The following is a 15,333-nucleotide window of genomic DNA, read 5'->3' as shown; positions in this document are numbered from 1 at the left end:
AAATTGCATTTAATTTTAATTCTCCGTCTATCAATCACTACTAACAATCTGATTCTGCTACTTTGTCCCATTGCTTCTATAATGTTAAGCACCTTTATCAAATCACCTTTCCTAATGAGAACAATCCTAGTTATTGTCATTTTCAACTTTTCATTTCCTTGTTTCCACAAATATTCCAGCAGATCTGTGCTGACAGATCTCTGTTGCCTCAACATTTATCCTATAGTGTGGAATCGTAACGAGGTTCTGTATAGATGCATCATTGCTCCTTGATTCGTATATTCTACAGCTGTAGTACCCAATATGTTATTAGCTTCCTCAATGGTCTTGTCCATTCGAGATCATGCTTATGCCTTCTGAATTGAAACAATCAATTCTCTTTGCTCTTCTGCAGCATCCAGCTTTCTCCAATTTTGATTACAATTATTGCTCGTAGTTACCAAAATGTAGCACTTCACAGCTGGTGGTGAGTTGGAACTTAACTGCCACCTACCATTTATTTGCCAATCCTGCCATTTCATCAACATTCACTTGCAGTTTCCTTCGATCCACAGAATAATTTACTCTGTAACCTATATAGGGTTAAGAATGGACTTTTTGGTCCTTAGAAACAAAAAAACCCAAAGAACTGCGGATGCTATAAAACAGAAATTGCTGGAAAATCTAGCAGGCCTGGCAGCATCTGTGGGGAGAAAGCAGAGTTAACGTTTCAGGTCCAGTGACCCTTCCTGAACAGTTCTGAAGAAGGCTCCCTGAACCCGAAACGTTAACTCTGGTTTCTCTTCACAGATGCTGCTTAGACCTGAGTCTTTTCAGCAATTTCTGATTTTGTGCTTGGCTCTTTGACTCTGCCTGCCATTCAATCTGATCATGGCTAATCTAATTTTCGCCTCCAACTGCTTTCCTGATTATCTCCTAGATCTTTTGACTCCCTTGATAGTCAAGAATCTATCTCACTGTCCTGACCTTAAAGATATTCAATGAGCCATCATCCACTGCTCTTTTCGGTAGAGAATTCCACAGACTTATGAACCTATGATAGTAAAAGCATTCTTCTTATTTCCATTTTAATTAGGAGACCATGAATTTTAAAACTGTGTCTTCTAGTTCTAGCCTCTTTGCTTTTGGTATAACATGCCTCTTTAGCCATCAATCCAAATCAATGATGCACACTGCAAACAGAAGATTTTCTAGAAGAAAATCTTGAGAGAAATTGCAACCCCCTTCTTTAATTATGCCTGTGCTGTCTCTTTTCAAATTTAATTTGTTTTGAGCCTCTTTACTTTACCTTGAATTTTGAATGGTGTCGTTTTCCACAAAAATAGATTACCTTGTTGTCATCAAATTGCTGTTTGTGGGTCATCTTTCCTGCATCCACAACAATGACTAGATTTCAAAATACTTCATTGGATGTAAAGTACTTTTGTGGCATCTAGTGGCCATGAAAAGCTCTAAAACTATAAGTTGCTTTTTTTCATTGGTACAGGTTTATTTTTAAACTTTGAATTTATATTTTAGAAAGTATCTCATTGGTCTATCTTTCAGTTTGTCTTAGCCAGCTCACTATTCTTTTTTCCAATAGTTGCCCCGATCCAGTTTGGAGCTTTTGTTGTGTGAACTTTTCCCTTTCTATTTGAATCTTAACTCTCATCTTACTAATAGTCTTGAGATTTAGTTCATCTTCATTGCTTCCTTCACATATGCTGTACCTGATGGCAGGTTCTTGGCTCTGTATCTGCTAATGCCCTATCCTGAGCATGTTCTTTGTAGTATTGGCTTTCCAATGCCTTCTATTCTTCGCAGCAGGGTAAAGGAGCAACTGTCAAAGTCCATCTCAACCAAATGGGTATTGAACTTTTGTTGATGATGCTAACATGAAGTGTATGGTAACTAGTTAACCAACTGAGCTAACCAGCTCCCTAGTTCATCTCCCTAATCTAGTAATGCATAACTACATTTAGCAATGTCTCTACCCATGAACATGAACATATGAGGAAGTTGTCCTACATATAGTTTAGCAAATCCTCTTACTGATTTTTCCTAGTCTTATGTGCTGCTTTAAACAATCATAATTTATTTCAATTTATCCTTTGACAATCTGTTGCATTTAGTTCATTGATTTTTAATTCAGAATTCAAATTTCTGGTACAAATAATCAGCAACTACATTTTTGGTAATGACTGTGCTATGATCCTAGCATATGCAGAGTACAGATGAATAAATAACGTTCTTTGCAGTATTGGCCACTTTTTGTGTTTCTTCAAAGACAGTCATCTGGACTTTTGGTAGTTTTAGACTGAGCTGGAGAAGTGTGAATTGCAGTTTACTTTTTAAGTTTATCCTGCATGTATGTCACTAAGTTGAAACCAAAATGGTGTCTTTCCCTATCTTTATTGCAGTTGAAGTATCAATACCCTGTATGCTTTTCTACATCTCATGACTTGGTGTGGAATGTTGATTTGTGGGTCAGCTCGTGCACTAATTTTAAATGTAGAAATAATTTGTAAGAGTTTCTGGATATGCAATCCTACTTAGTCCCATGGAAGTGAAGAGTGATTAGTGAAAAATGCCCATTCCATTTAATCCCTTTGAAAGGTAAGGTAGCCATGTGCAGGGATCTTGAGACGTTTGCTTCCTATTGCCCTTTGGATGAAGCTATTAATGTATAGAGGCAGTTTACTAGGATATTTCTTATCCACTGAAAAAGACAATAATCTTCTCTTCTAAGATAAACTGTTTGAGGAGGATGAATGAAGAAAAGCAGCTTATTCAGCAAAGATAAAATAATCCCTATTCTTTAACTGAATTATTTTCATGCCTTTGTCTTCTTTATACAGACTGATGCCCTAACTTTTCAGTTTATCTTTAGTATCAAAAGGGTGGCAGTTAATTAGGAAAGGTTTCAACATCTCTTCCTAAAATGTGTTTTTTTTAAAAATATGTCTGTGAGTCAAATTTATATGTACAATTTTTCTAATATTTCCATGATCTCCATCTATTAGACTATGCTAGATCGCTTTGAATTGAATAGAATATCAAACCAATTGTGAAAGACTGTAAATTTTCTGGGCTGTGTCACAGCAATACTGTGTAGATGCTTTCTAATTGACCTGTTCAGAGATGTTATAACACACCTTTGGAGCAGGTGGAACTGGAACCTGGACTTCCTGGTCCAGAGGTAGGGACACTATCACTGCACCACAAGAACCCTCACATTAAAACTGTATCGTTAACTTGAAACTTTTTTGAAGCATTACTAGCTTTCATTGCATTTTACAAAGCCTGTAAGCATTGTGTGTTCATTATTTGTTTATGCATTAACATTTTCTTTCCTGTTTCTGTTGTTTCCCTGATACTTTCATGGTGGTCTGGCAACTGGACTTCTTCCTATGCTGCTCACAGCTAATTGTTAAGGGAACTATTTGTATGCTAATATATGCTGGAAGTAGCTACTGATTTTGTTTTCTGTTTGGACATTCATCATTGAGTTCAAACTGGAAGATTAATTGTTCAGATTGAAAGAAATATACTTGCTGAATGGAATTGCCAGTTTTTAGGCAAATAATTAACATAATCTTCAGTGTGGCCATTAGCAGGTTAACCTTTTCAGTTGAAAATGCTGACAGTTTCTGAAATGCATTGTTTTTCAGAATTTGTCAAACCCAAGAATTAAGAGCTATGGCCATTTCTCGAGTCTTAAGGGTAATCTAAATGCATAGAGCGAAGAAGCTGCTGAAGATATTAAAGTCTGCATTACATTTGATGCTTATGTTTACAATTATTCACATTTTAGGGTTCAAAGGTCTGTCTGGTACAATTAAAAATGGCATTTCTCATGAAATATTAGAACATGCTCAGCCACCAGAAAATAATTCAGATGCTGGAAGGAAAATTCATTTGCAGGTAAACAGCAACTGTTTTTTAACTCACTAAGAAATGCGAAAAAATTACTCAGATATGTTTGAAGATAGAATCTAAAAATCGGATTTTTGTTCAAAACCCTTTCTGACAGAAAATCACAGTGGTGGAATGTATTTAGATTCAGAGTATAAATAATGCTTTTGCTGACTAATCCACTTATCCTTGAGAACTTACTGTGACTTTAATATTAAATCATTATTTGTAAAGAACACTGATGCAAAGTATTTGTTAAATATTTGATATTTCTGCATTACTTTCTGCTTTGTAGTTCCTTTTGTAACCTCGCTTATGAATAAAAGAAAACACAGTTAAAAAGACATATTTTAAAAATAAGTTTTTTGATATTCCTTTTAATATTGCTATTCTTTCTCCCCACCACCAAGACTTTTCTCTATATTCATCTTGCCATTTTTCAGTATTCCAGTCCTGCAGCCCACAACTTACTTTTCAATCTGAATCTTTTGTTGTCGTTGCTACTTTTAAATTGTTCTTATCTCCTTGCCAGTTTCAATATGAATAAGATGATGACCTAGAAATTCAATTTTGGTGGAATTATTAAGAATAGTCTTTGGGCAATCCATTAGTGCCTATTGTTTAGGCTCATTTAAAGAGCCTAGTTCTCCTACAGAATGTATCTTCAGTTGCTAAAAATTGAGATGTAGCAGACTGTTGAACTCCCATTGGAGTTACCAAATGGGAGTGTTGAACGATATCAAGAGCATGCTACAGATTGCATATTAGTGTGGGTCAGGACACAGCTGCACAGCTGGCTGCAGAACTAACAAGGGCACTGACATGGTGGATGGCATGGAAGCTGGCATGAAAGGCCAGCAGCTTTCCATCTGATGAAGCAGAGTCATGCACCTAGCACTTCAGCATTCCTTGACTCAGTGTATAACAGAGGGCGAGAGTGATATGCTACATTGGAAACCTATGTAAACACTGGCCACAACAGCCTAGATGGCAGTGATGAAATTCTTTCTCAGTAGTATTGTGTGTAATTGTCTCTGGTAAACTGGAACCCGTGATGTTCCCCCTGTCATTGTCATAACTCCTGCACATATTCCAGCAATCGTCCAATGTGAAAACACTCCTTCAACCTCCCTTCTACAGTAAACAGGGATCTCTGCCTCATTCAGGAGAGAATGATTAATATCTGGCATGCTTTGCTCCATAGAGGGTAATGTGTGCAGACACATACTGTACTCCTAGAAATGACTAGTTTTTTATGTGTTTTTTAAGAAAATTACTGAATATTTTGTGGTTAAGTGAGGATTACAATAGTTGAGAGAGTAGGTACACCAAAGCGTAGGAGGAGTGTAATGCACAGAATTTGAGTTTCGTTGTTGTCCATAATCAAAGTGTATATGAAGTCCTTGATCAAAGAAATGAGATTAGGATTCCCAATTCCTTCGCCTCCGCCGCATCTGCTCCCAGGATGAGGCATTCCACTCCCGTACATCTCAGATGTCCTCGTTTTTCAAGGACCGCAACTCCCCCCCGCCCCCCCCAGTGGTCAAGAACGCTCTCAATCGTGTCTCCCGCATTTCCTGCAACTTATCCCTCACACCCCCTCCCCACAATAACAACCAAAACAGAATCCCCCTCGTCCTCACGTACCACCCTACCAACCTCCTGACCCAACGCATCGTCCTCCAACACTTCCACCCTCTGTAATCTGACCCCACCACCAAAGACATTTTTCCCTCCCCACCCTTATCTGCCTTCCAGAGGGACCACTCTCTCTGTGACTCTGTTGTCCGCTCCACACTCCCCGCCAGCCCCACCTCACCTGGCACTTTTCCCTGCAACTGCAGGAAGTGCTACACCTGCCCCTACACCTCCCCCCTCACCCCCATCTCAGGCCCCAAGAAGACTTTCCACATCAAGCAGATGTTCACCTGCACATCTGCTAATGTGGAATACTGCATTCGCTGTTCCCGTTGTGGCCTCCTCTACATGGGGGAAACCAAGCGGAGGCTTGGGGACCGCTTTGCAGAACACCTACGCTCGATTCGCACTAAACAACTGCACCTCCCAGTCACGAACCATTTCAACTCCCCCTCCCATTCCTCAGACGACATGCCCATCCTGGGCCTCCTGCAGTGCCACAACAATGCTCCCCGAAGGTTGCAGGAACAGCAAGTCATATTCCGCTTGGGAACCCTGCAGCCCAATGGTATCAATGTGGACTTCACAAGCTTCAAAATCTCCCCTCCCCCTACCGCATCCCAAAACCAGCCCAGCTCGTCCCCGCCTCCCTAACCTGTCCTTCCTCCCACCTATCCCCTCCTCCCACCTCAAGCCCCACCCCCATCTCCTATCTACTAACCTCATCCCGCCCCCTTGACCTGTCCGTCTTCCCTGGACTGACCTATCTCCTCCCTAACTCCCCACCTACACTCACCTTTACTGGCTCCATCCCCGCCTCTTTGACCTGTCTGTCTCCTCTCCACCTATCCTCTCCTCTATCCATCTTCTATCCGCCTCCCCCTCTCTCCCTATTTATTTCAGAAACCCCTTCCCCTCCCCCATTTCTGAAGAAGCGTCTAGGCCCGAAACGTCAGCCTTCCTGCTCGTCTGATGCTGCTTGGCCTGCTGTGTTCATCCAGCTCTACACCTTGTTATCTTTAATTAACATAATCTTCAGTGTGGCCATTAGCAGGTTAACTTTTTCAGTTGAAAATGCTGACAGTTTCTGAAATACATTGTTTTTCAGAATTTGTCAAACCCAAGAATTAAGAGCTATGGCCATTTCTCGAGTCTTAAGGGTAATCTAAATGCATAGAGTGAAGAAGCTGCTGAAGATATTAAAGTCTGCATTATATATTATGCTTATGTTTACAATTATTCACATTTTAGGGTTCAAAGAGATTACTGTGTGTTCTGATTCTCAATGTTGATTTGTCCCAATTTAAATTATTGCAGTGGCAAGTTTTTTGTGAGTATAAAAATGAAAATTATTTATTATCACACACTTGGCCCAGAGGTTTAATATCTAAAGTCTTAAAGACACTATCAAATGCATGAGGATTAGATATAGATGAAGGAGCAAGCAATACAATTATGATCTGGAACTGTTTTAATCTGTTTCATAACAGAACTTTCTTCAACAAATGGTGTTTTAACTGGAATGGAGATCTCGTAAAAGCAGAGAATTCTCATTAGGCTGTGAAGATTCTTGTAGTTGAATTGTTAGGCAGTTAGCTCTAGGGTAAACTTGAAGTTGGAAAAGATTGGGACGAATTTCACTGCATTATTGTTTTGCAGCTGGTTTGATGGTTTCAGCTGGTGTTGTGGACAGTATCTGCTGTAAATTATTCTGTCTCAGAACGCAGTCTGTTATTAATTTTAAAAGCAGGCAACAGGTTGGCTTACTATTGTTACAAGTCCGAAGATGTTTTCCAAATAAGTAGGTCAATACACCTAAAAAAACACCTGTGTTGTGCCTTTTTACAATCTGGTAAACATATTGCACAACTGATTGAAGAGATGCTGCTGACTCTAAATGGAATCCATGAAATACTGTCCCCTTCCATGGAGCCAGTGACTAGTGTAAAGTGACCAGTGACTAGGCTGCTCCCCTAAACTCTCAACAGCAATACAGACACATGAACAGGTGAATGTAGCTTGCATCCTGACCCTGTGTACCTTTGTCCATTTTTGGATATGATCAAAATTCTAAACTATTGAATCTTGGATTGTTAAAAACAAAATAAAGGCATAATACTAAACCAGTAATCATGCACATATTTTTGTGGATTAACTTCTTGACTGTTATGTTTGCTCATGACCCCAATCTTTTTTGTCTTATGATTTTGTTTTGTTCCCTAGAACCCATTGAAGAAAAACAAATTAAAATTAAGGACATCTTTAGATATTACCAGGTAGTAGAACATTTCTTGTTTTTATTAACAAGTTTATTATCTCAAAACCAGCCCCCTTCCCCACATTAATTTTACAGCTCTTTGTACAAATCAAGGTGTGTTTGTCAGCACTCCAGTTTTCGTTTCAATTGTGTTCAGTTGCATCCTACACTATTACACTCAAGGTGTTGCATCCCTAACCTTTTAGTAATGTGTATTGGGCTGGATTTTGCAACAAGAATGATGAGCATCAGAGTTGCAAAATTGGAGGCTGACATGGTAAGACATTACAACAGAGTAAATTTGACAACTTCTACTCTTCTGCACACAATTAAATGCACAAGTCCAGAAATTCCTGTCAGAAATAATCCATTCCTCCACAGGATGCATTGTTTCAATTCTCTGTAGATTTGGCTTTGAGATTAATGCAATGGTGTGAATGTGGACTGTTAGCTTGTGAGTTCTGCACTAAAGCTAAGAAATCATTTTGTGTGTTGAGGAGTAAATGAGTTTGTAATGGTGTGTTAAACAGTAATTGTCATTGAACAACATCTCTAGACCTGAAAATTATTTTTAATCAATGTTGAGTCTCATTCCCCTAAAAAATAATGAATATGAAGATTGTTCAAAAAAGTAGAATAGCTTTTTTTCCCTCTTCCATCTCTCTTCTGTCTTCTGTATTTCCCAATCTTTAATTTTGTCTCCTGAACTTTATTTAAATCTAATTTATATTTCATGATTTATACTTCCTGATTTTGAATTTATATGCCCCTGTAAGGGTTCTTCAGTCTCATTGGTTTAAGAACCTTGCTATTACTCAACCTCCTCTCAAACGACATGGCTTCCGTGTGTGAGCACTGTATCAGATCAGACATAGATATGCAAAGTAAGTCTGTTCTGAACCCTACAAAACCTTGCAGCAGCTTTTAGTGAGTTGAAAGGTAAGTGTCGTTTCTTCATCACTGAAAGGAAAATTCAGGCCATCATATTTACATTAGCTTCATTAATGCATCACAGATTTGATGTTTGAAGCTTAAGTAGGTTATTTGTTGTCACAAAAAAGAAAGAAACACTAATTTCCCATTGGAATACTCTGAAAGTATTGTTCTTGGACACACATAGATTTATCTAAGTTAAAAAACAGAAGATTTTTCAAAATAGAACATGCAATCCTTCTGAAAGATCTGTGTCATCTTGTACTGAACTGTGCATTATGTTGTGAAATTATCCTGTTTATGGGTTTTACCAAAAACTTTAAATACCCTTCTCCTTTGCATATGCTGGTTGCCTGTTAATTTCTTGCAATTTCTATTCCTGTCCAGATTTCCAGCTTTTCCTTTCTTGATTTTATTTGTGCAACATGATGCATTGACATAGTCAGAAAAAAAAGCCACTTTTTCTGACAGTGAAGCCCAAGATTTTATTATGACATGCTACATGTGAACTACGTACAAGCATAGAAATTGCTCAAGTGCAAGATCAGTTCCAGAGTGACATCAGCCATCGTAGTAGTTAAATGAAACAGTGATAATGGAATTGTTGATTAGTCATCTGAATGAAAGTCCATCAATTCATCTACAAAAAAGGGCAGAGGTTGTGATCTGAAATTGTTGAACTCAATGTTGAGTTTGTAAAGCTGTCAAATGCCTAACTGAAAGTGGCGCTGCTCTTCAAGCTTATACTGAGTTTAATTGGAACAACATAAGAGGCCAAGGACAGATAGTCAGGGTGGGTGCAACACAGGGAATTAAAATGATAGGTGACCATACGCTTCGAATCATTGGCGGACAGTCCCTGGGTTGTGAATGGGTTCCGTTCTGAAGTCCGTTTGCAATTCAATTTGTTTACAAGTCGGGACACAATGCAGGACAAAATAAAGGAGCTGTTTGTAAGTACAGGAAATGGTTGTATGTCGGAACTTTAAAATTACACCCCTGCATGAGTTGGACGTTTGTAAATTGGGGACCTCCTGTTTGTGGACTGAATGAGGACATTCTACAAAACAGTAGTCAAATCTGCATTTGACCTCCCCACAGTACGGGATACTGCATCATGAGTTGCAAATACAGAGAGAGACAGACAGACAGATGGAGTCAAGGTTAGGGTATTGGAGTTTATGATGGGGACCAAGAAGAATGCTATCTGCTTTCACAGTTGAATAAGTTTCTGCTCATGCAGTACTGGGTAACTGACTAGCAATCTGACAAGTTTTAGACGGTAAAGAGTGGTGGTGAGATAAAGCCGGGTAACATTGGCAAATACGTAGAAACCTACACTATATGTTTGGATGACATTCCCAAAGGATAGTAAATGGATATGAAATGGGAAGGGGCAAGGGTAGAGACTCAGGAACATGAAGTTAATATAAAGTCGTTACAAAACCACCAGATTTTGTGTGTGTGATTAGTTTGATAATAAGGGAGTCAGACAAATTTAAACCCACACAAGTGGATAATAATGGAGCTGGATTGAAGGAGAATGGTATGCTTGACTGTGTTAAAAGCTGTAGACAAGTCAAGAAAGATGACGAGGGACAGTTTACCTCCTTCAGCGTTATGTAGGATATCATTTGTGACTTCAAAAGCCATTTCAGTATTGATTGGAGTGCTATGAAATTTAGACAGAAATTTGAGAGATGACAACATGTAAAAAGACCTTGGGGAGGACATGAAGGTTGGTGATGGGGAGGCAGTAAATAAAGGATAGAGGGGCTAGAGTTTTATTTTAGGGAGATCCAAAAGTTAGACTTGCTGCAGTTCTGCAAAGCTTCTGCATCTCCAAAACCTACATCATCTGTAACATGAAAAGACAAAAGCATGAGTTGCATGGAAAAAGCATCAATATCAAATTCCTCTGCCAAGTCACATGCCATCCTGACTTGACCATGTGTAATTGTTCCTTTATTGTTGCTCGGTGAAAATTCTGCAATTCCCTACCTAACAGTTTTGTGGATCACCTTCATCAAACAGTCAGCAGCAATCCAAGAACACCCACCTGCAGCTTCTCAAGGGAAGTACTGTTGAAGTTTAACCTCCTGAATCCATGTAACTTCCAGTAAAGAACGCTATTCAATTTCCTATCATATGTCCAGTAGTTTTGGCTTGTGGCATTTTCTGAAATTGAATGGGAAGAATTTCAGCCTCTGGAGAGGTGTATCCCCCTAGGTTCTGTTAGTGAATCAAGATGTCTGATCAATGAGCACCGAAGTGTGCTGAGAGAGTTCACTTGCTACTGAAGATTCATGATAAGGCATGTCACGTAAAGCTTCCAAAATCTCAAAGAAATCCAACCTGCGTCCCCTTCCCTCTACAGTGAATCCTCATGAACTGATTCTTGGACAACTACTGAATTTAGATTTGAACCCTACTTTGTGCAGCACACACCTGGATTATGTGACGTGGTGAACAGCACAGCTCATTAAATGGGACTTGTGGTTCTGCCATTCTCCTGGCTATAGTGTGGACTGTGCCATTCTGTGTACCAGAGAATGGTTCCACAAGTGAGAGATGTGCAGTGTCATTTATAGCTGTTTACCACTCCATAATGCAATCATGATATAGGATAAGCAATGGATAAAGGAGCATTTTCTTGTACCTGACGTCCAGTAATGCATTCAAGCAGCAATCATTCCAGGGGAGGTGATGGCCTAGTGGTATTATCGCTGGACTGTTAATCCAGAGACCTAGATAATGTTGGGTTTGAATCCCGCCATGGCAGATGGTGGAATTTGATTCAATAAAAATCTGGAATTAAGAATCTAATGATGACCGTGAATCCATTGTTGATAGTTGGAAAAACCCATCTGGTTCACTAATGTCCTTTGGGGAAGGACACTGCCATCGTTACCTGGTCTGGTCTACATGTGACTCCAGGCCCACAGCAATGTAGTTGACTTTCAACTGCCCTCTGGGCAATTAGGGATGGACAATAAATGCTGCCTGGGCAGCAACAACCTCATCCTGTGAATGAATAAAGAATTAACCAGACAATAAGAATCTACTTTGCCAATTTTGTCATCATGAAAAACAGCTTGCAGACAGCCTTGATGTCCCAGACATTCAGTCCAGTGTCACTGGCAACCTTTTCATCACTAACTGCTTAAGGTCCTTGTTAGTGCAGCCTTGATAAGAGAAATGCCTCTTTAGAAGTTGATTTTTGTCAAAAAGGAAACTGCATGGGGAGGCCCTAAACCTTCTCCCCTGGTTGGGAGTGCTTGTTCAGAGCAGGGCTCAGAGAGTTGCCTGCATTTGGTGATGCTGCAGTGCAGAGAGAAGGCTAAAAGCCCCAAAGATTTTTTTCTCAAACTCAGAAAAGTCTATCATTCAGGTAATAAGATCTTGGGAAAGGAGAGTAACCTATTTCTGGGTATTTTGCCCCCCAGATCTTGCTCAGTGACATTGCCACCTCTGGAATGGAGCCTGCTTCCTTCACCCACTTCATAGTTTTTGAGTGTGGTCATGTCATAAACATATAGGTTGTTAGGGACTGCATTCCCACTGATATTTACATCTATTGGAGGTGGGCTGTAAAAGGAGGGAGGAAAGGTAAAGGGCAAGGTGGCACTCATCCATCCTGACAAATTTTCTCACTATTTTTGCCACCAATACCTTGGGTTTGGAATGGGATGAATTGGCATGTCTTATGTCTATAGGCTAATGAATACTATCCTGCACCTCCTGCTTGTTTTCTATTATTTGTGACATCTTTGATTCTACGGATGCACACCAAACACAATTCTAATTATCACAGATTTTATGCCCAGATAATCTTAAAAAATGGACAAATATAAACAAAATAATAAGGATTCTGGAAATCTGAAAGAGAAACAAAGTGCTTAAAAAAACTCAGCAGGTCTACAACTCAGCATCTTTAGAGAGAGAAACACTTATAACATTTTGAGTCCAATATGACTTGAGATCCGAAGAAATCATATTTGTCTCAAAACGTCTGTTTCTCTCACCACACATGCTGCCAGCCATGCAGAGTCTTTTTCCAGCATTTCTTTTTAAATCAAAAATGGCCTTTATAGCAACCAAATGCAGTTTTCTCTCAATATGTCATGTCACAAATGTTGGCTTGTGTTTCCTCTTCATTCACAGTTCTGAACAACAGCTGAGACCCAGTAGAATCCCAGTGAGAAAAAGCAATGTGCTTACATCCCAGGGAAATGTGCGACTAACCCCCAGCAAAGTCAGTCAGAATCCTGAGCTGAAAAGTGTGCAGCCAAATGTCCCTCAAGAAGAACCAAACGGATGTAAGTACATGATTCCTTGTTTGAATTAGAATGAACAGAAATAGCTCTCGATCTGAGCTGGATGCTGTCATCTTTTTTTTTGTGTAACTTTGAAAAGCCACCCTTAATTCCTACAGACTGCTTTCTCCTAATCAGTTTTTAATCTAGTCTGTTGTTCTTACTGCGAGTTGCATTGCATAATCTTCCCTTATATTCTGATGTATGAAATCTTGTCAAGGGCCTTGAAATCCATCAATATACATTGCATTTTAGCTACTCAAAGACTTGTTTGGCACCGATATCCTTTTTAATATCTCTGCTACTTACAATTCTTTTCTTCTTCATGTTGATGAATTGATGATATTCTTCTCAGTTTAGAAAATTATCCTTGTACAGATGTTAATCTAATTAGTGTGTAATTGCATGGATTAACCATATCTCCCTGTTTAAAAAATGCTTCCTACTTTTGTCTATACTTGCATGCTATGCTCCAACAGTTAGGTCATCCAGCTGATTTGGTTCATTGCTCATAAATAGATCTAAAAACACCTCTACCCTATGTCAGACTAATGACTGAGGAAAGAATCACACAGTATTTTAGGTATTCCATTAATTTGTCTTCACTTGACTGATTCCTCTTCGTTCCAATTTAAAAAGTGAGTTTGTAAAATTTTCCAGATGAATGATGTGCCTTGCTGAAACTCCTCTCTCTAATCTGATTTCAGAATTCCACGTGTTTCTTATATAATTTGCATGTTTGCAGAACCATCCAACTAATGTTATCGAATCCACAACGACCATCCAAAAAGCACTCAACCCAGACACATGCTATCCTGGTAATCCTGCATTTCCCATGGACACTATGGGCAATTTAACATAGCCAATCCACCCTAACCTGCACTTCTTCGGACTGTGGGAGCAAACCAGAGCATCCGGAGGAAACCCACGCAGACATGGGGAGAACATGCAAACTCCACATAGCTGCCCGAGGCTGGTATTGAACCCAGGTCCTTGGTGCTGTGAAACAGCAATGCTAACCACTGAGCCACCATGCCACCCCAATTTCAATTTTGTTCCGTTAAGTGACCTGGTTTCTGTCAATACTGTTGCCTATCTGTAAAATAAATCAAAAGTACTAGTTTACCTAATATTCACCGTTTTTTTGAAAAGGATTATTCCTTTCCTAGTTTTCTGCTATACCTTACTTATCTTTTCAGTTTTCTTTGATTCATAGGTTTTAGAAATGTAGCTTTTAGTTTGGAGCCTGATGTAGGACAGACTAGGTAAGGGTAGCAGTTTCCTTCCCTAAAGGACATCAGTGAACCAGATGGGTTTTTCCCTGACATTCAACAATGGCTTCATGGTCATCATTAGATTCTTCATTCCAGATTTTTATTGATCACATTGAATTCCAATTTAACCATCTGCAGAGATGGGATTTGAACCTAGGTCCTTAGAAAATTACCTGGGTCTCTGGATTAATAGTCCAGCAATAATACCACTAGGTTGTCACCTCCCCAAAGTGGGTAGTTGGGGTGCTGGGAAGGTAAGATTCCAGATGAAAAGGGGGCAGGGTGCCAGATGGGCAGGGTCCAAGGTGAGCCAGGTGCTGGAGTTAATGATGATAAGGTAAGTAATGCAGTGCTCAGGATAGGTCACGGTGGAGGGAAGACATTGGGTTCGGCAGGAGGGTAGGTCAGATCAGATCAGGTTCACTCTGTTGGGGAGATTCATGAAATCGAGTCAGGTCAGGTGGTGGAGGTTGGAGTCAACATTATTCATTGTATGTGAAGCCTTTTGGGGTGTTTCTTATTGGCATATAAAATCATGTTTCTTTTCTAATTATTGAATTGTCATCAATTGTGTTTTAAAAAAATTGGTGGGATAGATTAAGAGGAAGTATGACAAACATTTTGAAGGTTATGTTACAAGGTTCATTTTTAAATATTTGGGTTCAGATGTTGAAGAAGTCATAGTTTGGCATATAAATATTCACCAGATGGCTTATTTCTAACTTGACTTGGGTAAAGAGTGGAAAATAATCAGTGTATTTATTCCCTTCCTTGGCTTTCTCGACAGGTAGCATATTGGATTGCTCTGCTATGACTTTGTCGCCATCAGCACTGAAATGTAGTTCTGAAGGTTCTGTGTCCACTATTAGTGGTGAAGTAGAAACACAGCTGGATATTTCTGAGAAGGTATTTGCATTTTTCCTGTCAGTTGTGGACCAGTTCTTGCCTCCATGTCAAAAGGTTCTTGGTTCAACTCTCATTTCCAAGACCTGAGTGCAAATTTAATTTGTGGGGACGTGTT

The 15,333-nt window shown here is 39.4% G+C and overlaps 1 protein-coding gene across 3 annotated transcripts in view; it reads left to right on the top strand.

The window, feature by feature from the left end:
* The window catches only part of agbl5 (AGBL carboxypeptidase 5), a 116,117-nt gene that overhangs the window by 88,726 nt on the left and 12,058 nt on the right, over positions 1-15,333 (top strand). For all 3 annotated transcript variants that reach the window (XM_048596854.1, XM_020512682.2, XM_048596853.1), the window contains 4 exons: positions 3,794-3,903; positions 7,756-7,808; positions 12,887-13,041; positions 15,100-15,218. In XM_048596854.1, coding sequence (XP_048452811.1) covers positions 3,794-3,903; positions 7,756-7,808; positions 12,887-13,041; positions 15,100-15,218 — 437 coding nt within the window. The remainder of the gene's footprint in view (positions 1-3,793; positions 3,904-7,755; positions 7,809-12,886; positions 13,042-15,099; positions 15,219-15,333) is intronic.

Source organism: Rhincodon typus, chromosome 5, assembly GCF_021869965.1.
Source record: "Rhincodon typus isolate 14 chromosome 5, sRhiTyp1.1, whole genome shotgun sequence".
NCBI classification, from domain to species: domain Eukaryota; kingdom Metazoa; phylum Chordata; class Chondrichthyes; order Orectolobiformes; family Rhincodontidae; genus Rhincodon; species Rhincodon typus.
The sequence above is the reverse complement of the archived record's forward strand: the minus strand, read 5'-3'. Positions and strand labels throughout refer to the sequence as shown.